Source organism: Ursus arctos, unplaced genomic scaffold, assembly GCF_023065955.2.
Source record: "Ursus arctos isolate Adak ecotype North America unplaced genomic scaffold, UrsArc2.0 scaffold_1, whole genome shotgun sequence".
Classification (NCBI taxonomy): domain Eukaryota; kingdom Metazoa; phylum Chordata; class Mammalia; order Carnivora; family Ursidae; genus Ursus; species Ursus arctos.
In genome coordinates, this window is record NW_026622763.1 from 26,869,503 (window position 1) to 26,893,801 (window position 24,299).

General features: G+C 37.4%; 1 protein-coding gene and 1 long non-coding RNA gene across 5 annotated transcripts in view; one reads left to right on the forward strand and one right to left on the reverse strand.

The window, feature by feature from the left end:
- The window catches only part of LOC125281310 (uncharacterized), a 29,751-nt gene extending 11,794 nt beyond the window's left edge, over window positions 1-17,957 (reverse strand). The window contains exons 1-4 of one of the 4 annotated variants that reach the window (XR_008961102.1): window positions 17,723-17,946; window positions 15,153-15,259; window positions 14,451-14,699; window positions 150-394 (exon numbers count right to left, since the gene is read on the reverse strand). This is a non-coding gene — a long non-coding RNA (uncharacterized LOC125281310). Of the gene's footprint in view, window positions 1-149; window positions 395-11,932; window positions 14,700-15,152; window positions 15,260-15,354; window positions 16,024-17,722 lie in introns of those variants that run through there. The other 3 variants (XR_008961103.1, XR_008961100.1, XR_008961101.1) reach the window with 3 other exon arrangements.
- Window positions 1-24,299, forward strand: part of ARHGAP15 (Rho GTPase activating protein 15) — a 596,409-nt gene that overhangs the window by 364,986 nt on the left and 207,124 nt on the right. The window contains exon 10 of the mRNA XM_026510055.4: window positions 10,107-10,205. Coding sequence (XP_026365840.1) covers window positions 10,107-10,205 — 99 coding nt within the window. The remainder of the gene's footprint in view (window positions 1-10,106; window positions 10,206-24,299) is intronic.

A 24,299-nucleotide genomic window follows, 5' to 3' on the forward strand; every position in this document is an offset into this window, starting at 1 on the left:
TGGGGAGTCTGTTTGTCCCTCTCCCTCTGTCCTCCCCCCACTCATGCTCTCTCTCTCTCCCTCAAATGAATAAACAAAATCTTTAAAAAAAGGAAACGCAAAGGGAAGAAATTACATTTATGTCGTTCACTGTGTATAGTTTCCTTTACCTTGAATATTCTTTTCCAGCTTCCTCTACCTAGTAAACATCTTCATTTTCACTCTTCCGGCTCAGAGTTACCAACTCCATGAAGTCATCCCTGTCTTCCTCATTCTGAGTCAGTCCTCTCTTCTCTTTATCCCCAAGTTATAATTTCATCATTTGATTATTTTACTATCTTGCCACTGGACTGTGAGCTGTATCTTGCAGACTGAAGTCCATTTCACTCAATTTTACTTCCAGAGAAGTGGTTGCCTGGGAAGAGGTAGAAAGGAAAGGAGCAGGACATGAAATCTTTCGGTGGTTTTACAATTACTATTTATTTACAATTTCATCTTTCTTTTCTAGGAACTCTTATGTCAATGGACACTCCTTTGATGAGCCTGTTCCTCTCACCAGCCTCACAATGTTGGGTTATCCTATGTTATGTTCCTAGACTTCCCTTCCTTTTTCATTCTTCTACTCAGACAACTGGGCATTATTCAAATACTCGAGGGCTGAAATATTGCAGCCCTGTGGCTTCAAGTTCTATCTATAGGCTTTCTAAACTTAAAACTTAGGCTTCATGCTCCAGACTCTCAAGACTCCAAACTTGCATGTTCAATTGTCTATTTGTCATCTCCTGGGATGTTTGGTTGACATCTCCCATTTATCTAGAGCAATCCAGCTCTGGCATGTTCACCTCAGGAAATACCACTGCCAACTGCCAGCTGGAGTCACCCTCTGTTCTATTCTCTCTTCTGCTCTCGTCAGCATACCCACCTTAAAATATATTCCAAATTCAGCCACATTTAGTCACTCCCATTGTTACCAGCCTTATCTAAGCACCATTACCTCTCCCTGGAATATGTCACCAACCCCCTAATTGGCCTCTCTGCTTCTTTTCTTGACCCTCTTAAATATCGTCTCCACACAGCAATTAGAAGGATCATTTAAAAACATCAGTCACATTATTTCACCCCCATGCTCAATAATGGCTAATTACTTAGAATAAAATCGTACTTAAAATAATACCTGATGACCTATCCGTGTCCCACAGGGTTCTACCTGCTTTGGCCCCCAGGCCACCTTTTCAGTTTCATCTGCAACTCTATTTCCTGTTTGTCACGTCGCTCCAGCCACACAGGCTTCCTTACTGCTCCCTGACTGTACCCTGCTTCCTCCACAGTCTTACACATTTGCTGTTCCTCTGAATGAACACGCTCCCCGTGTATAGGCATGGTTCACAGCTTCATTTCTTTTGATCTTTGCTCAATGCCATTGCCTCAGATATGTCTTCCCTGACAATACCTCCCCCTAGCTCTCTATCTCCCTGTCTTACTTTTTTTCTCATAGCACCTGTCAACATCTAACATTATCATACATATATATTAAATGTGTTTATGTGTTTGTTTTCCCCATTTACATCTAAGCTGTATGAGGACAGAGAGTGCTGATTGAGGACAGAGAGTGTTCTATTCATTATTCCATCCCCAGTAGGCATTGAAAAATACTCAAGGATGGATACAAAGGATGAATGAACACAAAAATTCATGAAATATTCACTGGGTCAGACCATTCTCTAAATTGTGTGATTCTGTGAACACACATGTGGAGGGCAGTGTGCATGTATATGTGCATATTTGTGTGTTGTGTTGCTTTGGGTAAGCAGAGGGATGGAGAAGTATAGGATAAAGTTGCTGCCTATATGGAAAAGTCTTAAACTCACTGTTTCATTTGAGGTAATAAACTCCTTGTTTAAGATGTAAATTTCTTCCTGGTGGTAGACTCACCAAAATATCCATTGCATTAATTGGACCAAAATTGAGTTTTGAGATCTATTTCCACAAGAGTTTAGGAGCTTAAAAGAAGGGGCCAAGGATGCCTGGGTGGCTCAGTCAGTTGAGCGTCCAGCTCTTAATTTGAGCTCAGGTCTTGATCTCAGGGTTGTGAGTTTGGGCCCTGCATTCACAGAAGTACTGTTTGGGGTTGAGAGTGAAATCTTGAAAGGTGGGGCTGCTTGAAGCCTGAAAAGGAAAGAAGGAAAAGAAAATAGGAGAAGCTGGGGAAGAACTCCATCATTCTGTCTGGATGACAGCAGGCCTGTTTCTCAGATTCACCTTTGGGCTGCTTGTGTCAAAGGATACTGCTCCTGCATCCAACTGTAGGACTTTGATTGGAGGCTGCAGACTACAGCCTACCCTTGTTTGGGGATATCTTCTCTGTAGTCTGGGCAAATCTCCTCCAGGTCAGTCCTTCCAGAATAGACATTATCATTATCCACCAGGGACTTTAAAATCTCTTAGGTTAATGAGCTACACAAGTATGAATAAACATGTGGGGGGAAACTATACACAAAAGTGTATATATTTAGAATTTCTATTTATTTAGATTCCAAACTACTTAAAAGTTAAAATAATTATGCTTTTCCCCCTGTATTTAGCTCTTATGAGAAAAAAAAAAAACCTAAGTAAACAAAGCAATGAGAGAAATTTACTTTACTTGCAGTGTGTATTAGAGATTCAGCAGAGAATCAGCCCAATTTTTGGTGTCTGTGTATCAAAAAGCAGTAGCTGATACTTTTAATCAAAGCCCTAAGGCATTGGAAAATAACACAGTACCTTATGAAGCACTTAATATAGATTAAATTCAGTAGTGTTTTAGCATTAAACGTACTTTTCTGAATCTTAGTTCAAAGAGATAAGCCATCTGTAAATTATAGTATTTACTTAAATCACCCATTTCTTCAAAAATTATCAGTAAAGCTGCAGTAAAGTTATATGATGAGGGCTTATATGGTGAGTATTTTAAAGGAGAAAAAGAAAAAATAATAAGAATGAAAGTGGAGAAAATATAAAAGATAAAAGTAGAAACAGGATTCTTTGATAAAAGTAGAAACCAAAGTTTTGGTCTAGAAACCTACTCTCAAAAAGAAAACCAAATGTTACTTATAGTTTAAAATCAAAGGTAAATTTCAGTTAAATTACTGAAATTACCCATATTGAGAATATTACTTGTGCCTTTTAGTAGAGCAACCTATTGGGAAATGATGTGCCCATGTGTGTAGCATTGTGGAGGGAGGAAGATTCCAAGTGTGTGCTACTTACCATGGAAGCTACCAGGGCTATGTTTGTTCTTAGCCCAACCCCGTTTTTTGACATAATCTCAACCAACTGGGCATCCTCTGTTGGAACTTCCCATCTTGAGCAATTGAAGGGTGTAAGTCATCAGAACAATGCTGGTGGTGGGGGTGGTAATGTAAATAGCATCCTGACCCCTCTGCCAGAGTTACAAGACTCCAGACCCAGCAGTGTATTTCCTTCTTCTTATTTCGTGGATCTCCTTTGGACCTTTGGTTTGAAACATCTCCAAGACCAGTTCTCCAGCCTCAAGAAATTAATAAACTATTTTGAGTTCCAAGTAAATTCTTTGAGTTCCCTCCCACTCTCATTCCTCAATATCATTCAAATAAATTCTTTGTGTAAGATAGCCCCAGTGGTCGGGGGTCTGGGTGGCTCAGTCAGTTGAGCATTGGACTCTTGATTTCAGCTCGGATCATGATCTCAGGGTTGTGAGATCGAGCCCAATTGAGCTCCATGCTGGGTGTGGGGCCTGCTTGAGATTCTCTCTCTCCCTCTCCCTCTACCCCTTCTCCCCCACCTTGCATGCATGCACAGGCACACATGCACTCTCTCCTAAAAAAAAATAAATAAACAAATGAAAGATAGCTAAATAAACAAACAAATAAATAAAAAATAAAGCCCCAGGGTTTTCGTGTTTTTTTGTTTTTTTTTTTTAAATTGCAGCCCGAACCCTTGACAAATATACCTCATGACCAAAATAATTGTCTGATTTGAGGAGTGGAGGCATGGGTAGGTCAAAACCACTCGATTTGTTATTATTGCTTTCTGTTCCCCTCCACGTTCTTCATGTATGTGTAGTTCTAGGTGCTTTGTTTCCCTTTTTAAAATTTACTAGACTAGCTGCAACGGCAGCCCTGTGTCCTGAAAGCAGAATAATCATTTTGAAAAGCATGTGGAGACTGTCTTCCTGGGTAAATGATGATAACACCGTCACATTATTTGAACATTTAACTGCCTCTATTGAGTAGTTTTCCTCATAGTTTTGATTCATTTGGAATCTAACTGACAAAGATCCCATTACTGGGTGTTCTTTCCATAATTTGTCAAAAAATATATAGCAGAGATGAGGGAGAATGAAGCTAATTTGTAATCTGGGAGACTTAACCTGGTTATGCTGATGAACTAACTAAATCGGTCAAAAGTTTGAGAGTTTAAAGATTAAAAACCACCATTTCCTAGTTAAACTCTAATTCATTATGTAAACAACATGATTTATAAGTGCAGTCATGTGGAAGGTCTATTTGTTTTTCTCACCAAAAGATGCTTTCAAAGAGAAATTGCTGAAAATGGATTTTCTCCAACCAATGTGTTGCCTGCCACCCCTGGTATAAACGCTGAAGCAGGAGAAGGAAGACATAATGATCACACTAGCCAAGGCCATAGGCATTTGCAGAGCATTCCAAAAATATTGGCACCTCTAGCAAGAGGTGTTTTCTAAATACAAAAAGTTGTCAAGAGAGGAAGAAAGGATTACCAGTGAGCCCACAGATGGGAATATAGGTAGGGAGTCTGGAGCTCGGGGTTCTGGGCTGTTCCATTTTTTTGGAATATCAGAAGGAAGGGGAAAGCAGAAATAATCCTTAGTGTTGTGCCAGGACAACAGGCATGGAAGTTAAGGGGGCAAAGCTAGTTCATTAATGCTTGCCAAGAAAACAGAATACTTTCTCTCTCCCTCCCTTTTTCTTTATACTATTTTAAGATAGAAAGTTCTGTGGTTCAGACACATTCCTGCAATTTAATGGTCCTCCTTGGTGTAGCAAACCCTGGATGTATCAAATTTACAGATGGGTGGCAATCCTACAACAGCCCTGAAATTTGACATTGACACTTTAGCTAAATCTCTATAATTTGCTTTCTTTAGATATCACTTTTTACTTTGCAAAGTCATTTCATGTGCATCATCATCTCCTCTAAGTTACATGATCCATCATTTTATGTTGAGGGCTAATGTCGTAGTCAAGATTCTTTTCATTGTATTTGATAGAAACTTGTCCAAACTGCAAAAGTAAGAATGGAATTTATTGGACTACTTAATTGCAAAGTCCAAGAGACAAGGAGAGCTTCAGGCATGATTGGATCCAGCAGCATAAATGCTATCAAATCTTTATTTCCTCCATCGCTCAGCTTGTTTTCCACTCTGTTGGCTTAATTCTCCAGTATGTCTTCCCAGAAGGTGGCAACATAACTTCTGGAAGCTCAGACTCATATTCCAATAGTTTATCAATTCCTGTAGAAATAAGGCTCCTCTTTCCCAGTAGCACTAGAAAAAGCCTTAGGATTTACTCCACCAGATAAACTTGACCTCTATGTTCATGTCTGAACCAATTACTATGGCCAGGTAGAGGAAATTCATTTCATCCTTGGAGCTAGAGGTGGTGGAGTCAGCGCTACTCAAACCAAATGGCAGCCAACATGAGAAAGGCATCATCCCCAAAGGAAAACCAGAGTGATCTTACCAGAGAATAAGAGAATAGTTACAGGGCCAGTAAAACCAATAGACATCCACCATACTCTTCCTAACCAGCATCATCTGTAACGGTCGATCTCACTGTTTAGCCAAGACTGGCACTTTCTATTGTGACCGTAAAACCTCTCCTGAAACCTTCTGGCCAATGCTGTGTTCATGTTTTGGTCAAGTTTATTTGGTTGCGATAAACAGAAGTTCACTCAAAAATACTCAAATAAAATGGGAGTTATTGTCACAACCCAGGTATGTCATGGCACCCCATGGAAAGGACAGATGATCTCTGGAGTCAGGCATCAGAAAGTGAGGACCTAGGATGTGTCTGCTTCATTCACCTCTCTCTGCAAATTAGTTCCTGGGCCCAGTCACCCATTGCACACAGCCACCTCCCCATATGGCTGTCCTTGGCACCCATGGTCTAAATGTACGCAGTCTTACATTTAAGTCCCTGATGCTAACTACTTAAGCCAGTAGTGTCCCAATTCTTATCATTTTGTGGGAGAATTTCGTTGCCTGGGCTTGGGTTATAGGACAGCCTTGCATTTAATAAACTTCACCACAAGATTGAATTCTTAATTCTAGAGCCATACGTTCTTGGGTCAGTACAGCCAGTTTAAAGAGTGGCTAGAATTAAGAAGACAATTTTTGGCTTTTCTGGTAACTAGTCAAAGCAAACATCTCCCTTCTGTCTAATGATGTTGATCATCTAGGCTCTTTTCTCACCAGGACAAATATCGGCAATCAAGAGGGGACTGTTTTTCAATGAGGGATTGCCTGCACTTGCCTGGACCACCCAGTAAGTGACAGTGGTGCACCTCCCCCACCTCCCACTTTAGAACAACCAAAAGTAGCCAGTGGTGCACCTCATCCCCTCCAGGGCATTATGGAAGAACACCCTGTGGTTGAAATTCACTCCAATCTACCCAGCTCAAACTCTTTCCCAAGACCCATCTTCCCTTATAATTTTTACTCACAATACAGTGTCCAAAGGAAGTCTATAGCCAAGCCCAACATCAGTGAAATGGGAGAAATAAATGTTGCCCACTGTAGTGAGTTTTACCACACAGTCACATGGCAAAAGAGATGAATATACAAATCTAATTCAGAGAAGATGAGAAGAATCGTGAACAGTGATTAAATTTACCACAACTCTCTTCTGATTTTGGTCTCCATAACACCTTCCTAGGTGGTCACATTAGCCTCTTAACTAATCTCCTGGCATTCAATCTTCCTCACAATCTGTGCCTCTATTTGGTTATGAACGTTTTGGCTGTAGGGGATAGAATTATCCCCTACAAATGACTTATATTATCTCACATAGTAAGAAATCTAGAAAAAAAATGTTTTGGGTTTAGAACTTCGACAATGTCATTGAGGTCTCAGGTTTCTTGTGACTTTGAAATCCTGTTAGCTTTTGTCTGCAAGCTTAATGTCTCATGGCGATAAGATAGCTGCAGTAGCTCCAAGCATCACATGATTGCACAGCCATGTTCAAAGCAGGAAGAAAAAAGAAAGAGTGCCTTGATATACCCCTCTCCTTTTATCTGGTTAAAAAAAAAAATCTCTTGTAGCTTCCCAAGTCATTTCTCCTTACATTTGACTGATTGGAGCTATCTAATTACCCAGAGCTGCAAGGAAGGCAGAAGTCAATAGGGAACATTTTCAGGCTCTGAATGGACTCTAAAAACAGGAAGTCAGGAAGGTAATAGTGTATGTATAAGATATCGTTGTGTCTGCACACTTTCAAATAATTTAACCTACTTGACTAAATATTTAAGACTCTTATAAGACCATCTTCATCTTCTTTCAAAGCTTAATACATCAAGATTTCTCTAAATAAGAAAGAGTGAATATTTCCCTCAGCACATTTCATTCTTCCTGTCATTCTTCCCATCGCTGATGTGTTTGTATACCTTCTTTCCATCTATCCTAAATGGCCTTTTGTCCCCTCTCTTACCTCTTCACTTAAGTCTTACTTTTCCTTGAGGATTCGGTTCTTCTCTGGGAAGTCTTCCATGGGCACCAAAGGGTGGTCTGATGTCCTGCTACATGCTCAACATATATTCGTGAAATTTATTTGAATCATAATTTCCCTTAGAGCGTTTTGTACTTTATAGCAATTCTTCCAGACTATAATCTCTAGCCAATTTAAATCATTCCATCTGAAGTTGTGGGTTATTTTTCTTAAATAATAGTTTATGTCATTTTTTTCTTATAGTGGTGGCTCACTGTTTTTGAACAAATCTTTGTTACCTGACCAGTATTCAAAGCAAATACCCACAATTATTTCCCACTTCTCTACACTCTGTTGATATGTTTTGGGCTTATCATCTTTCTGTCTCTTGGATGAAAATGCACATTTTCATATTGAAATATATTTGTGCTTTAGCCTTAATTACTTTCCTCCCTGCTGGGTTGTCCTTAACCGAAGCCATCACCTTTTCTAAGAAATGGGTGAAAATCATGACTTCTTTGAAGTCTCACCACATTCCATTTGACTACCCCTTTGTAATATTTCACTTACCGTTACGGTGCATTTTATTCTTCTCCCCACTTCTACTACAAATATATATTTTTTAAATTTATTGAAGACCTCCACTGATGATTAAGACAATGTCTTGCAGTCAATCATTTAATACATGTTTGTTCAACTTCTAGTATATGCCAAACATTGTCTACTTACTAGGGACCCAGTAAGAAAGGAAATGGGTGTAGTCTTTACTCTCCTGGGTTTTGCATTCTAAGCAGGGGAAACAACTAACCAGTAAGCACATCAGTCCAATATGCCAGGCAGAAATAAGTGCTCTAAGGAAAGTAAAACAGGGAAGTATCATGGAGAGTTCCTATTGCAGAGGGGCCATTTTTTAGAAAAAAAGTGGGTAAGAAAGGCTACAAGAGAGAACTAGTGCAATGAAGTTTCACGCAAAGGTCATATCAGTGCAAAGTCCCTGAGGCAGAATTGTGCTTGGCATAGACAAGAATCAGTAGTGTGGACAGAGTGGCTGCAGGCAAGTGATGAGGGGGAGAGAGGAGAGAGGAAGCAAATGAAATCAATTAATGGGTGGAAGGGCAAATCACGTATTACCTTGGAAGTTGCAATAGGGAACTGGAGTTCATTTTGAGCAAGATGGGAAGCCCTTGAACCTACTAAATATTTGATTCACTCTCAGTAATAAACATCTGTACTGTTTTTTAATCTGGAAATGGATGGTGGTGAAGATTACAAAAAAATGTACATGCGCTTAATGCCACTGAACTGTTCATGTAAAAATGGTTACAATGGTCAATTGTGTGTTATGTATATTTTACTGCAATAAAAAATATCTATGAGTGAATCCTGTGAGCCAGAGTCTGTGCTAAGCAGTGGTGACTGTACAAACACACAGAGCAGGTAGACACTCCAAATCTGCTTTGAGAAAATATATTCCATGTATTATAAATGTAAATACACAATGCAAGGTAGTATAAATCATGTTCCAAATGAGAAGACTAGGCTAGGATTTCAGAGTGTGTTCTCGGAAGTCTTAGTCTGGAGAGATGCCCTTTGAAATAAAAGGATTACTCAAATAAGTTTGGGAAATAGTGCATCCTCCAGCCCTTTGTGGAGATTCCCAGCGCAGACTGGCATGTCACAGGCTGTAAAAATACACATGAAAGAAACCTGTTTAACTTTGTTTAACCCAACATTGCTAAACCATTTTGATCACAGGACTTTTTTTTCCCAAATTGCCTATTAACATCCGGAGGAACTGGTAGTCCAAAGAGCCTACGTTAAAGGAGACACAAAACTGAGATAGGAAGAAAAGAGTTTGTGGAGAAAATGTGGTCAGAGCTGAGCTATAAAGGAAAGGGGATACTTAGATTATAGAAGAGGAAGGGCATTCAAGGCAGGAGAGATGTTAAGAAATCCACTTCAAAGTAAATCTCCTGGAACTTGCCTCTTCAAATATCATTGACCCACTGAACGAATCTTCTAAATATACTGATAAAATTATAATTTTGGTGATCATTGACAAATTTCTTCTAAAACACTCAAGACACCAATTCATTAAGATTAATTACTTTGTAGAAGTTTTCTTAATTCCTTGTCATTATTTTATAAACAACAAAGTTATGCCCAGAGAGACTATAACTTACTCTGTCATCCCGGCCTAATCGATGGCAGAGTGTTAGTTTTCCTTCTCTGGGCCCAGAGTCCTGTTCCATAAAGGAGGGAGTTATGGCCTTTGTATCTCTGCAATAGACCCTTCGGAATTAAAGCAAAAAATCGATTCCTGTGCAAGACATAGATTTCAGCATGCAGTGGGTATGGAAACGGAATCAAATTAAAGAACAACGCAATCTTGGATTTTAATGAAGCTCATCTTTGTTTCTTTTGCAGATCAAATTTTTGGCTCTCATCTGCACACAGTGTGTGAACGTGAAAATTCCACAGTTCCACGGTTTGTAAAGCAATGCATTGAAGCTGTCGAAAAAAGAGGTGGGTAACTGAATATGCAGTAATTTCCCCCCATTAGCGCACCCTCTAAACAACCCATGCTCAAGTTAACAGCGCCACTTGATTTGTCTGGGAAGCCATGCAATTAAAACTTGACTTTTGTTAATCAGTTAAGAGGATCAAGTTTCTTATTAACTTCAGTTTGTTTTTACAATAGGGACATCAGTAATTCCCACTAATGTTCTTTTTTTTTTTTTTTAATATTTTTTCTGTCTGACATGTTGTTGATTCAATTGCAAACTTCTTGTTTTCAAGCCAGTGATAAAACATTCATAAAATATCAGCACTCACAGTGTTAGAACCCTCCTAACATTCATGCTGGTAGATGTTGTGCCAGAACAATTTTTGGTAAGCCCCCAACATTACCCAAGTGAAGCAAATAGCATTTCTACTTGCAAACAGTGATATCCCGTCTTCCATGTGTTTCTGTTCGCTATGGAAGAATATGGCTAACTGGTTCTCCTGGAACAATTAACAGATGTACCTCCAGTGTTAAGATGACCTTTGATTCCTATATTTCAGCATTCTGTTTTTCATCGGGAATTATTTCATCTTACCACAGGGAACAAAACAAAACCCAATTGACTCATCATTTCTTTGCTAGTCTATCTGTGGGGTGTTTTTCCTTCAGACTATGACTTCATTCATTCAAGGTCATTTTCCCTGGAAGATACATACAGTAGATGCAGAATCTCAAAAAATGTATTGTATAAAAATGTGAAGCTTCATCACCATCTGTTACAAGTTTACAACATATTCCCAGGATCTAGGGGGATATATATCATGTAAAAGATAGAGGTGTTTTCAGAAAAAGAATTGGTGAATCTTATTCCCATTTTCAGCTCCCAGTCTCTTAAAACAATAGAACCAAGGGGAAAAAATCTTTACCAAGTTATCTACTAGGAAAAAGCCATTTTAATTCTCTCAGTGTTACCTGGCTTTATTATAGAAGCATAATAAAAATGGCCTGCAATTTCCAACTCCTGGAAATTCATACTTTAATTATACTGTAAGGACAGCCTTGGGATCCTATTATTCCCATATCAGTAGGGAATGAGAGAATAACAAGAAGGGGACGAGTGGGTAGGAAAGTAGATAAAGAGAGTGGCTTTGGGGGAAAGCATATCAACACATCAGAGAGAAGAGCCCAGAGCTCACAGAGGGTAGAAAACAGTAAAAGCAGAACGAGCACAAGGAGAGGTATCTGTGAGGAATGGAGTCAATTGGAGTTTAGAGAGAAATGTGTTTTTATTGCATGTTGCAATCTCGTCTAATTTTATAAGTTCATAATTTAGAAATAAATATTATTTAATAAGTACTTAAAGCCAAAATGGATCACTGAGAATGTTATAATGTTATTATTGCCAATAGCTAAATTATCATCATTTTCAGGAAATCTTCATCCACTTATAAATACTCAGCACCGACAGTGTGAGCACTATTATATTAGAGCAAATATCCGAATAGGACTTTGGGAGCTGTATATAATAAGACGTGTGCGCATACAGTGAAAGAACTCTGTACCTCTCTATTTATGTACATACCCGAGGCAAAATGAAAACTCTGCTAGATACAGCCTGGTGGTGTGCAGATACCATAATACTGTAGAGTGGAAAATATCTATAAATAGAAACTGTATCTTCTGTTCACGGCATTTTGTTGGCGATTTTTAATAAAATAAGACAATGTTTTTGCTGACAGCAGCAATCATATCTGGCATTATATTTCATTGTCCCAATGTTTACTCTTAAAATGAATTTGTAGATGCAGCACTAAACAGGCGCTAATCACACATATGATTATTAAAATAACTCCTAAGCATTTTAATGAAACTCAAAGACTACAATTCCACAAAGCAACTGATAATTCAAAGCACTTTGGCAGTGTCAGCTTAAAGGAACTCTATGGAAATATTCAATAAAAACTCAGAAGCACAAGATAAACCTCTCACATCATTGCAAGATTTACAAATGTGTACTTTTGATTATATTTTTCTATGATCATTTTGTTGGATTAATATTCTTACATTTATACGCCAATTCTATTTACTCAAAGTGTTGTTTTTACTAAATTCTGGCAGAAAGCACCTTAGGACAGAAATAATTTATGTGAATCTAAGTCCAATGTTTATGCAGGCTTCTGATGACATTTTATGCCGGGGTTGGTATTAGGAAGTAGCATATAAAGGTGCCAAGTCTCTCAGCACGGCTGGGACTCAGCATATCTAGAGCCCTCCTTCTAATGGCCAGATCCTCTTCCAGCCAAGATACTCAACTGCAGAGTCATGGGAAATGCTTATGGACCAGTTATGGGAAAGGCGCATTTAATGAAAATTTTGTGTTTACTCTCACAGTCTTAGGGAAATGGCCTCAAAACTCACTATAGCAGTACACAGGGTGTTATAAAAAGATTTGTTTCCTTTCTCTCTTTTTCTCTTAAGATTATTTCCCACATCTTTACAAAAAAATCATCTGTAAATTGTAGCTGTATTTTTTTAATGCTTCTTACATGCTTGATTTTGAATGAAACAGTATCAGGAACGCAGATCTCACCATTGATTGACTGATTGATTGATTGATTGATTCATTCATTCATTCAGTTATTTGTCTTGCTTGCAATTGACAGAACCAAATTGCTCATGCTCCTGTAGTCTACCCAGGGAAATTCTGCCCAGTGCTTGGCACAGTTGCATTCTTAAATCAACCCTGGTAAAGTGATATTAGTCACATTTTAAATTTTGCATCTCACAGACATGCCTAGAAGAAAATCTATTAGTGAGCCGAATGTAAACCAATTTAGCGAATAACTTGTTTAGTGTGTTTCCTTATCTTGATTTGGTTTCCTTTATTCCTTTAAACCACCAGAGCATTCTCCCCCTCACCAACTATTATAACCAGATTAAAGTTATTTCTGTGGTTTCTGACATTGTCTGCTCAGCCTAGAGAACATACACAAAAGTCGGAGGGAAACTGTCAAGGAGCATGTTAGTCTTTAAAGCTCTTCCAAGGGGTTCATTCACGCTTGTATTGCCTTTACAATTGTAGAGCATGAGTAGTGTAAGCAGCCAAAGAAAAACTCAGTTTGTGTTTCTTCTTCCAAAACAGTTTCTGTGCAAATATCGAATCACTGTTCAGCTAATGCTCAATACATATGATAAAGTGACCCAAAGCCTGAGGTCATCTGATACTTTTCTTTGAGGTCCGATGAAACAAGCATGCAGAGGAGGCATTGTGACATACTGGTAGGATGTAGGTCTAAGCAGGGAGAAGTCCACTTTTCACTCCTTTATAGAATACTTTGTGTAGCTTAGAAAGACTCCAAAGTATATAGGAATCGCGTGTGAGCTATATCACTCGGAAGACAAGGGCTTAGGAGAGGTGACTTAAACAAAGTATATAGTCTACACTGGGGCAATTGGTATTAAGACCTTAACCTATAGTTCTTTGTATGTAAACATATAACTGGCTGACTGCTCTGTGAAGGTGCATCCCTGAGAAAGAGCCTTACATGGTACCTGACATACTGCAAGCACTCAGTAAATATTGGTTGAATGATGTAACATATGTAAGTGTTGGTTGTATTCTAGCAACGAGCAGCTACCCACGTGCTTACCCATGTGTCATTTTGCATGCTACTGGGTGAGAATATAGAGGAAATATACATTAAGCAAAAAGACAGTTTGCTGACTACCAAACTATGATGAGTGTTATGAAACAAAAGCCCAGGTATTAAAAGAGAAAATAAGCCTTATAATATTCTTTTTTAGGTAAGAGGAGTTTGTTTGCTTAAAAGTCACATAGTAGGGAGTGTGGGGGTGGGGGAAGGGGAGATATTGGTGAAAGGGCACAAAATTGCAGTTATATAGGATGAACGAATCTAGTTATCTAATGTCCAGGCGAGATGACTATAGTTATTCTAGGTCAATAGATTTCAGGTGCTCTCATCACACACACACACACACACACACACACACACACGCACACACACACACACACACACAAATTAGTAGATATGGGAGGAGATGATATGTTAATTAGCTTGACTGTAGTAATCACAGCAAATCATCATGTATACCTTAAATATATCCAATATGCTAAATATATTATGAAATATTACCTAATACTAAATATACAATTAAATACATTTTAAATGACATAATAAACCTTCAATAATAAACACGTATTTGTCTGGTTTCAGCCTTCTGCGGAGAGCAGAGTTTAATTTTACCTTATTTCTCAGGTTATTTTCCTGACATATCAATGCCCACGCAGTATTAAGAGTCACTTCATGTGGGGCACCTGGGTGGCACAGTGGTTAAGCGTCTGCCTTCGGCTCAGGGCGTGATCCCGGCGTTATGGAATCGAGCCCCACATCAGGCTCCTCCGCTATGAGCCTGCTTCTTCCTCTCCCACTCCCCCTGCTTGTGTTCCCTCTCTTGCTGGCTGTGTCTATCTCTGTTGAATAAATAAATAAAATCTAAAAAAAAAAAAAAAAAAAAAGTCACTTCATGTGAGATACCCAAAAAACAGCCCTTTTTCCACCCAACGATACCAAACTTCCCCAAAGACTTCCTTCACATATAATGGAGTTATCTAAATGAATAAACATATTTCTATTCTAAATATATTTTTATGTATCTAATATATTTTTGTCTGTAAGGGAATAGGACCATTTAAAAAAGTTAATTTCATTTGCACAGGCATTCATCCTTTGGAATATGGCTTAACGATGCATTCTTCCTCCATGAGTCTCAGTCCTAGTCAGTATGCCCCCAGACTACTTACTAGCATTAAAATGACACCTAGAGATCGTTCACAAATGGTGGGAATGTACATAACACTACTGAACTATACATTTAAAAGTGGCTAAGATGGTAAACTTTATATCATGTGGGGGTTTTTTTGAACCACAATTAAAAATAAATGGTACCTTGTCTTCCAAATTTGAAGATTCCAGCTATGAGCTACTTTGCAGAAGATCTCGGCAGATGCTTATCAACAAGTTTGTCCTCTTTCTTTTTTCTGGAACACAAAATACTATGACAAAAATGATACACAAAGTTACATTTTTGACTTGGTGCCCAAAAGCCACCCTGGGATCCATAACCTTGCTTTAAAGATTTAAGAAAGACCTTTAGTCTACTTCTGAGAAGGTCCTTAGCCTCGAAAACTTTATCTCTCAACTTGACTTCTTAGCAGCTGTTATATTTTTTTTGCTGTCGTTTGTTTGACAGGATCCAGTTATAGGTTCCGATGTCTGTTTAAAGAAACAAGGAGGCTGTTGGCTTTAAAATTCCCTCATTGCTTGTGTGATCAGCATTTTCCCAGGCTTTTCTACATAGTTTGCCAAGCAAAGGGACTGACCTTTTGTAGCAAACACTTTTTCATTTCAAAATGCTCACTTTGATTTTTGTCCCATTTTATGCTCATTCCAAACTGTTTACAACCCACTAAAAATGACTGTGAATTATATGTTTGTGTAATGGATTCCTTTTGTGGTCGGAGTGGAATGTTTACTTTGAACAATTAGTTATCTTTGGGTAGATTATAGCAACTTGGAAAAAGAATGGCCAGAATTATTATTATACCTTAACTATTTCTTTTTGGTAATCCCTCTGCTATTACATGAAGTTTGAGAGAATGTCACGTCAACAAGCCCATAGCATTATAAATGAAATCTATTTCTCCAATGTGGGAATATTTAGACATAATTGTTAATATTATACGAAGGTATAGTTATATACTTACTCAGGGATATACTTATCTGACTCCTAAAATTCAGAACATCAAATTACATAAATACATGGATCTTTAAATACATAAAATAAATACATGTATATTCACTATGTGTGTGTGTGTGTGTGTGTGTGACATTTGCATATTAGGTAATGTACGCACATGTATGTATTTATTATACAAATAACAGACATGATTATAGTATAGCTATTTTGCTAAGACATACCAAGCATTATACTTATGAATATAATTTTCCTGGTACTCAATTCAGTGCATCGGTCTGCCTCTTGTGATCCTAGCAAGCATTCACTTGCAAAAATAAAACTTTTCATAGTCTTTTCCCCATGCCTGAGAATCCAGACCCCTAAAGTACAGATCAAATTGCCTTCACTAGACAAGCTCTGCTCCCAGTTCTGCTAATTTTGTACTGTTCATTCTTTCCCACTTTGGGATAATCTATTATAGTTGGATCCAGGCACGCACGAAAGGCTGATACTTCCATGAGGAATGTGCAATTTGTACTGTTTAGTTTGTGACGAGATTCTTGAAAACTTTTATGATTCTATCTTGTTCCAGAGAGACTTCTGCTTGCTAGTTTTATAAGCAGTGAGTGAAAAAAAAAAAGTAACGAAAACAAAACAAACTGATAAAAATTACATGCTCCAAAAAAAAAAAAAAATCAAGAGTTCAAGATAAGCACTTTTTCTTTTTCCCCAGAGAATATTTGTGGACTGAACAAAAATGTTTCTGAGGGCCCTGACCTATGTGTTGCTTTTTTCTTTTTTTTTAAGTGCTTGCTTTTCATGCCTAAAGTTAGGCATCCACATGCAATTACAAAAGAGCTGATCATCAAATAAGCTCCGTGCAAGTTTGCAGCGAATTTTCCGTAGGTTTTATTTGTGAGTTAAAATTAAGCCCGGTTTTGTGTTTTTGTGTTTTGTGTTTTGTTTTGTTTTGTTTCGGTGCAACCCCAACGACAGCCACCTTCCTGACAGCTAGAGTGTTGTGCCGGGTCCAACTTGGAATTGGCTCTTTGGGGTAGTCGTGCTGGGGCCTCTGTGTCTGTAAGAAAGCCACATTCAGGGCTAGAAGGGAAGACAACATCAAAAAAGAGTAAACAGGAAACAGCCAGCAAGAGTATAAAAGAGAAACTGGGGAAAGACAAGCAAAAGAAATCAGAGATGACAAGGTGGAGAGAGAGAGAGAGAGAAAACGCTGCATTTTGCAATTAGAAAAACAAATGTGGATAAAAGGGCATGCTTGTGAGGCCCCGTAATGAAGAGAAGACGGTGATTGAACCAGTTACCAAGTGGACCATAGTTACCTGAGACCTGCTTCTCTGTTCCAGAGAAACTTATTCCCACTCAAGAAAATACTTGTAAGTTAGATCTTGCCGGGAGTGGCCAGCTTAACTGAATGTTCACAAATTCTGTGTATACGCATGGTTAGGAATTAACTCACTGTACTTATTAGTGACATTTCATGAAGTTTATCTACATTAGCAATACACAACAGCCTTATTATCAGAAAGAGAGCTTAAACATAACAGAAGTTAATGGAAGAATAAATGTGCAGTTCAATAACCAGCAAGGCTATCTAACGTATCCAGCAATGTGGCTCTGGTCAAATCAGTCAGTGGCTATTCCCACACTTTTGCGTCCAGAATGCATGAGAATAAATAATATCTCTTCCCAGATAAAGCCTGAGTCTAATTTCCAACCTCCACCCCCAAATCCACCCCCATGTTAAAGTTTAGGTTCTTACCATACTTTCCCTTCGAGTCAGTTGGAAGGAAACAGAGCCAGAATTAATACCCTAGGAAATTAGTCTCTTATTGTGTGAATGGAGGATTTAAATAATGCAACACCTCTTCATGTCGAGATGTAATAGTCGAAAATATCCTATAGCGGTGTCATTTATATGATGAGAGTTCTGGGTCTGGGAGTTTTTCTATTATAAGCCCCCATATTCAGAAGTTAATAGTTCAACCATAAAAATAATCTTGGCTGAAAGTTGGCAGGATGTTTTAGCCTGGAAGCAAATGTTTACAAAATTTGAAAAAAAAAAAATCACATGCATTTGGAAAGCTTTCAGGTTTTCAATAAAAAGGCGCAAAAAAAAAAAAATAAGGCAGACAGAGATTTTCAGATATTTGTTGCTCTGGGATTCAAAAATGGATTTGTAGTTTTTAAATAGAATTTTAAAAATTCTTGTTGCATAATGTGAACAAAGTGATTAAAAAGAGAAGTTATCAAAAAATTATCAGAGCTCTCACAAGAATGTCACTCTGTTTTGTGAAGTAATCTGTGGTTTATTGGTTGAATCTATACGTTGTATTTTTATAAACATTTCCCTAGAGCTTAAAAATTTGTGATAATTAAGGAATCTTAAATTAATGCAGGAAGCTATGAATGAGAACAAAATATTATACTCTTTTGTGAGTTTCCTAATAAAAAATGTTCCCTTTTAAAATGTCTAGAAAAGAATTTTTTTTCCAAGGAATTGTCACACTTTCAAATGAAGTGTGCTAACTTAAGCATTAATCATTGATCTACATATATATTAAAAGGCATACAGATTCCAGAAGTAGTTGCACGGGTCCATATAATTGAACATGGCATATTTTCTTCTATAGGATTTTTTGGAGTAATTTATTCATCCCCCTTAAGAGTCATGTCTTAGAGATTCTTCTAAATTCTGTGAAAGGTTATCTTACAGTCTGTGGAATTAGATGTGTGTGTTTTTCTTGGGTTCAAGTAATCTTTTCATTGCTAGTTTTATACCTTTTTGCCAAATTTTATAATTTTCAAGCCACTTCCTATTTTCAGTTCAGACAAAAAAAAAAAATCAGGGGCACGACACTTTGGGAGGAAAAACTGCAAAACCAAAATAGCTTTAAAATGATACTGCTGGAAGAGTTCTTGAGCTTATAGTAGGACTGTAGACCCAAAATGTCAAATTACCCAATTTTTAAGGAAATAAGAATGTCCTGAGATTTAGACTGAAAGCACAGCTTACAGAAGAAAAATATTTAAAATATTACCCTCGGTCCATCGTGTGCCACTTCATATAGAGAACGTGGATTTATTTTTAACTTTTCATAGTACCTGGCACATAATGGATTCTCAATAAATGATAAATAAATGGATAAATTACATTCAACGTTGCCTAAATCTTCATGGAAAGCTGCACACCATTGTTATACCTGTATATGGTTGAAACTAAAAAAAGAAAAATCAACAACCAACAGTTGTTGGTTAAAGGCAGCTGTATGATTTGCATGGTTTCCCAATCTGTTTTCTAAACATGCAAACCATTCTGATAATGGTATATTATGTCTTTCTAAATTATATTCTTTTCTATCTATACCCAGCTACACTAAACATTTGAAAGTATGTTTCCTTAAAGATTTTATGTTCATCAGTTTTTGGGTACTACGTTTAAGGGTGCCATGCAGCCACTAATAGAGTACCCATTTTCTACTCATTTTCATCAGAGGAAGTCATATCCCATTAAACATTGTTTCAACACCAATAGTCTGCTGTTTCTAATCAAGTAATTGAATGGCAACTATGACTTATAAGTGACATGCCTGAGAATAGTCAGGAGTAGGCTCGGGTCTCATAACCGCACAAGTAGAGCACCATATCTTTTCCTCTAATTCAGACTTGGAATAACATGCTGGTGCTGTTCTGAGTGTTCATTTACTTCCCCATGAACATCTCACCTTCTTGATTCAGTGTTTATTTTTTACATAAATCTGAGGAAGTTTTTATTTTGATGATAATTTCTTGAGTTGAAAGAGTCTGCCAAAGAATTTGAAATAAGTTATATATGGTCAACTACACAGACTTACCAACTGGAAGCTAATGAAGACAGGATACCAATACTCTAAATTCTGACATGATTTTGCTATTGGATATTGATTTCATTTTCTCCAAATTTACTTGATGTCAGAAAAGTTAAACTCTGCTGACCTTATCAAAAGCCCTCTGAAGACTTTGAATATGCAGGTGTCATTAAAATTGGACTGCTACCTTTCTTGTCTTAAAAGTGATGGTCTTCTTGCTATATTTTGCATTTTTTACTGCTTGGGCTAACTTGACTCTTTAGTCTCCCTACGAGGCAGTGGAACACCTAGCAGACAGTATTGTAATCACTGTAGTAAAGTTTCTTTCCTTTAGTCTTAAAGGTCGCCAGTTGGCCTGTATTTGAAATTGCGTGGCATAATATTGGAGTCCATGCTCTTAGCCCAGAGTTTGACAGCATAAGAAATGTGTGTTTTTCTCTGGATTTGATCCTTCACTCTGGGATTTCTCTATCCATTCTTTCAGTGTAATCTCAATGATACCAAAATCTTCAATAATTTCTTCAATGACTTCAAAGTTCCTATTTCAGAATAACTCCTCAAGCTATGTGTTATTCTCAGAGCTGTGGTCTAAGAACAACCCTTCTTGAATTTTCCTCCGGCATCTCAAACTGAACTTCTTCAAACTGCATTTATCACTTTCCCTAACAAACCTATTCCTCCTTCTTGTTCTTTAACTCAGTCAATGGCACCATGCCTTTTTTCCCCATTCTTCTTTTCTTTTTTTCTTCCCATTCTTCTAAAAAGAAATATGTTGGATATTTTAGACTGTTCTCTCTACTTACGCAGAGCATTATTCACCAAGTTTAATAATCTCTCCTTTCTTACTATCTCTTAAATCTGATTCTTCCTTTCATCTGCTATGGCATTGATTAGAACCCTGTAATTTCTTTTGAGATCAAACTCCTAAGTGAGATTTTCTGCCCAGGCCACCTTCTTAATCATGACAACATCATTCTTCATGAACATAAATAGAATTGTAGTATGCCTTCTTAGAATATCCCTCCAGTAGTTTCTTTTCTCCATCAAGATAAACAAAATTCCACACTAACTATCCCCATAAGCATATGACCTCTGTCTATTGTCCAGCTTCATATTCTCATAAGCTGCTTCCTATGCTCCAGGAATATCAACTACATCAAGTTTTCCAAAGGTTGATATTTTTCCATGTGCTGTTCCTTCTCTCTAAGGACCCTCTCCTTGCCCATCCACCTGCCAAACTCATATTCATCCTCTTGTGCATTGCACAGGAGCCCCCTTCTTCAAGGAATATTCTCTGACTTATATCCCCAGACACCTCTCCATGGTGTCTTGAACATTATTAGGATTTCTCTCTGCAGTGTTCCAATGACAGCTTTGCTCTCCCTAATACAGCCCTTATTGCATGGGGCTATAATGGCTGGTGCCTTTACCTGTTTCTCCATCTAGAGTATGAGTCCCAGAGTCTAGGCATTGTGTCTGGTTCATTTCTGTCTCATCAGTGCTTAGCACACCAAAGCTGGCATATGGTATGGGCTTAATTCATGATTTATGATTAAATGGATGAATAGGTAGATATTAACCAAAGTTCCTTTTCATCCATCCATCCATGCATTTATCCTTAAGGACTCAAATCCTATATACTGAAGATTCATTGAACTATTAGAAGAGATAGTGAGTAGATGTCTCTTGAATCATAACATGAAGTCATATTATCCAGAAGGAAGAGAAACTACCTTAAAAGTGAAAGCAAGGAATTTTTTTTGATTGTTTGTAGCATGGCCAATATGTATCTATCATATCCATATCTATATCCATATCTATATCTATATGATATACCATATTAGTAATAGTCTACAATAGGATGAGATAAGACAGAAATAGAGCAATGATTCTGGTGTTCAGGACAGGTTTCAGACAAAACAGACTTTCTCGTCCTTCATAGGGTGAAACCAAGTCTCTCAACAAATAGTGTTAAATTATTTCATGAACCTGAGGGATTCAACTAACACCAGCCAAATTTGATCCTTTTGAGATCTAACAGTATCATAAGAGTAGGACTATCATCTTTCTGGTTCAAAAAATGATGTTCTTTTATATGTAACACTCTGGGCATTGTGCCTACTTCCCTGTAAGTTTGTGTATAATTTTTCCCATTATCACCCCCTAGGTCTCTTTCACCATCACCACTTTCCAGGCATCTACCGTCCACTGAATAGCCATGTTTTTGATTATCTTTTCCCAAATGTATTAGCTTGCATTATTTAAGGCTGAATCTCTTTTTATTATTTCCTGCTCATATTTCTAAACTCCTTAAGTCCATTTGTATGATTCTTTTGTCTTCACAGATGTCCACAGTTCCTCCCAATTTAGTATCATCAGCAAATTTAATTAATGCTCTGTTTACCTCTCTTTCTAATGAAACCAGTCCCCTGTTTCATTTCATCATACAAAGTAAAAATATATTGGCAATAAAACAGTCCGAAGAAATGTTCCCTCACTGTAGGAGGGGAAGTTCAGGATACAGCAAAGAACCGTGTGGTGAGGAGTGGACAGGGCAGCAGGGTGGTGAGCTAGTTTGCTATTGCCCTAAAGCAAAATCTTTTTCACAGCAACCACATTTGGCAGATTGCCTGGGTTGGTGCTGGTGTGTGTGTGTGTGTGTGTGTGTGTGTGTGTGTGTGTTCTGAAAGGTAACTATGTTACCCTAACTGAGGACTTTTTACTAAAGATATATTTATTGATACATGAAAAGCATATTTAAAACTACATACACAATTACAAGTGCAAGCTAGTAACAATTAATCCATAGTTTAGCTACACACCTAGATATGGATACATACATCTGGATATATACAAACTCATAATCATTTTCACTGGGCTTTGTCTAACATTCACTACTGTCTAAATTTTTATCTCAGTTTTTAATTTGGTAAATGGTTTAGATCCAAATTACCTATTGGGTTTAAATCAAATTCCTTATAAGTGTTAGATTTATAGACTAAAGAGAATTTTTATTCAGTTGTACCCAATAGACAAATGTCAGTAAAAAAAATATATTTTAACCTCTAGAATTTATAGGCTAGAAAGGTGAGCTTCATCACAGAAAGAGGTTTTACTTGTTAACTTTAAAGTGAGCAAGACTAATGGTCTTTAAAGATGTGGCCATACAGATGAGGGGGGTGTTTTCAGTAAGGAAAACAAAAATGACATTTATTAAGCACCCACTATGTGCCACACATAATGCTAGTACTTTCCAACATGAGTCTAATACTACAGATTTAAAACCTATGTTACTTACTACCTGATATTCCATAGACTATTCCAAACTCCAGTAAAATTTCATAAATATTTGCCATGTTGCACATGAAGAGCCAATCTTCGAAATATGGATCAATTAGTATAAATCTACTGACTCTAAGGAGGAAAAAAAAAAAACCCTTTCATGTTTATGCTCTGATTAGGACAGACAGATGGTAGACCAACATCTCTATTGGTATGTAGAGAAGACAATGCATGCTCTCAGTGTTGAAATGAAGGCTGATATATACTTTACATATAGCACAAGGTCACCAAAGATGTTATCACTGAGGGGTGATGTTAACAAAATAGTGACTGGGAATACTGTTAAGTAGTCACAGCCTCATATTGTTTTTGTAGTGAGAAAAATCTGATGCATAATGCATTCTTATGCGAGAATTTTCTCAGATGCCAGGACTTTACAGGCATAACTTTCATAAGCTTTAATGGGAGTTTCCTGCCAGCACCTGTTACAGTATAGAGTTCTTACTTTTCACACATAATCCAAGACTGGCTTGGAACACTGACTTGGAAAAACTAATATAGTGAAACCTTCTTATAATGTTTCCTCACATATAATGTTCATCTTTTAATTCTTGGTCTGATATATGTATGTACATGTTTTCCTTTCAAATTCTTTTCCCACCAGAAAGGCTTTTTTTTTCACAAGCTTTTTATGGATAGGAGCAGATAAAATAATTTCTTTTTTTTTTTTACTGGGTAAACTACTAGAAAAGGCACATAGGCGGAAAGTTATTAGGATAGAAATTAAACTAATGTTACAAATCAACTCTTCTTAGCTGGAAATAGGTCTAGAAACACTTTGGATTCCCAAGGAGCCAGCAGAAACAATTAGAGTGCAGTGTGCAAAACAACAATCACCATGGATCCAAAACAAGGGTCACAGGTCAAAATAATATAGTTTGGCCGTATTTTCCTGTGTCTTTACAGAACGAATATGGGAAACTTTAATATTTAAAATGATATTGCATTTAACCCTGTGGATAAATCAGCAGGGTAATATTTTGTATAAAGGAGAGTTAAAAAGAATTCTTAAAATTTCATATTTTTAAAATTAAGTCCCACAAATTGTCCCCCAAAACAAAGAAAAAATTAGTGTATCTGTTTAACTCAAACTGTTGGAGATTGCACAAAAATACTATTTCATGAACAATAACTTCCCTTTTAAAGGTG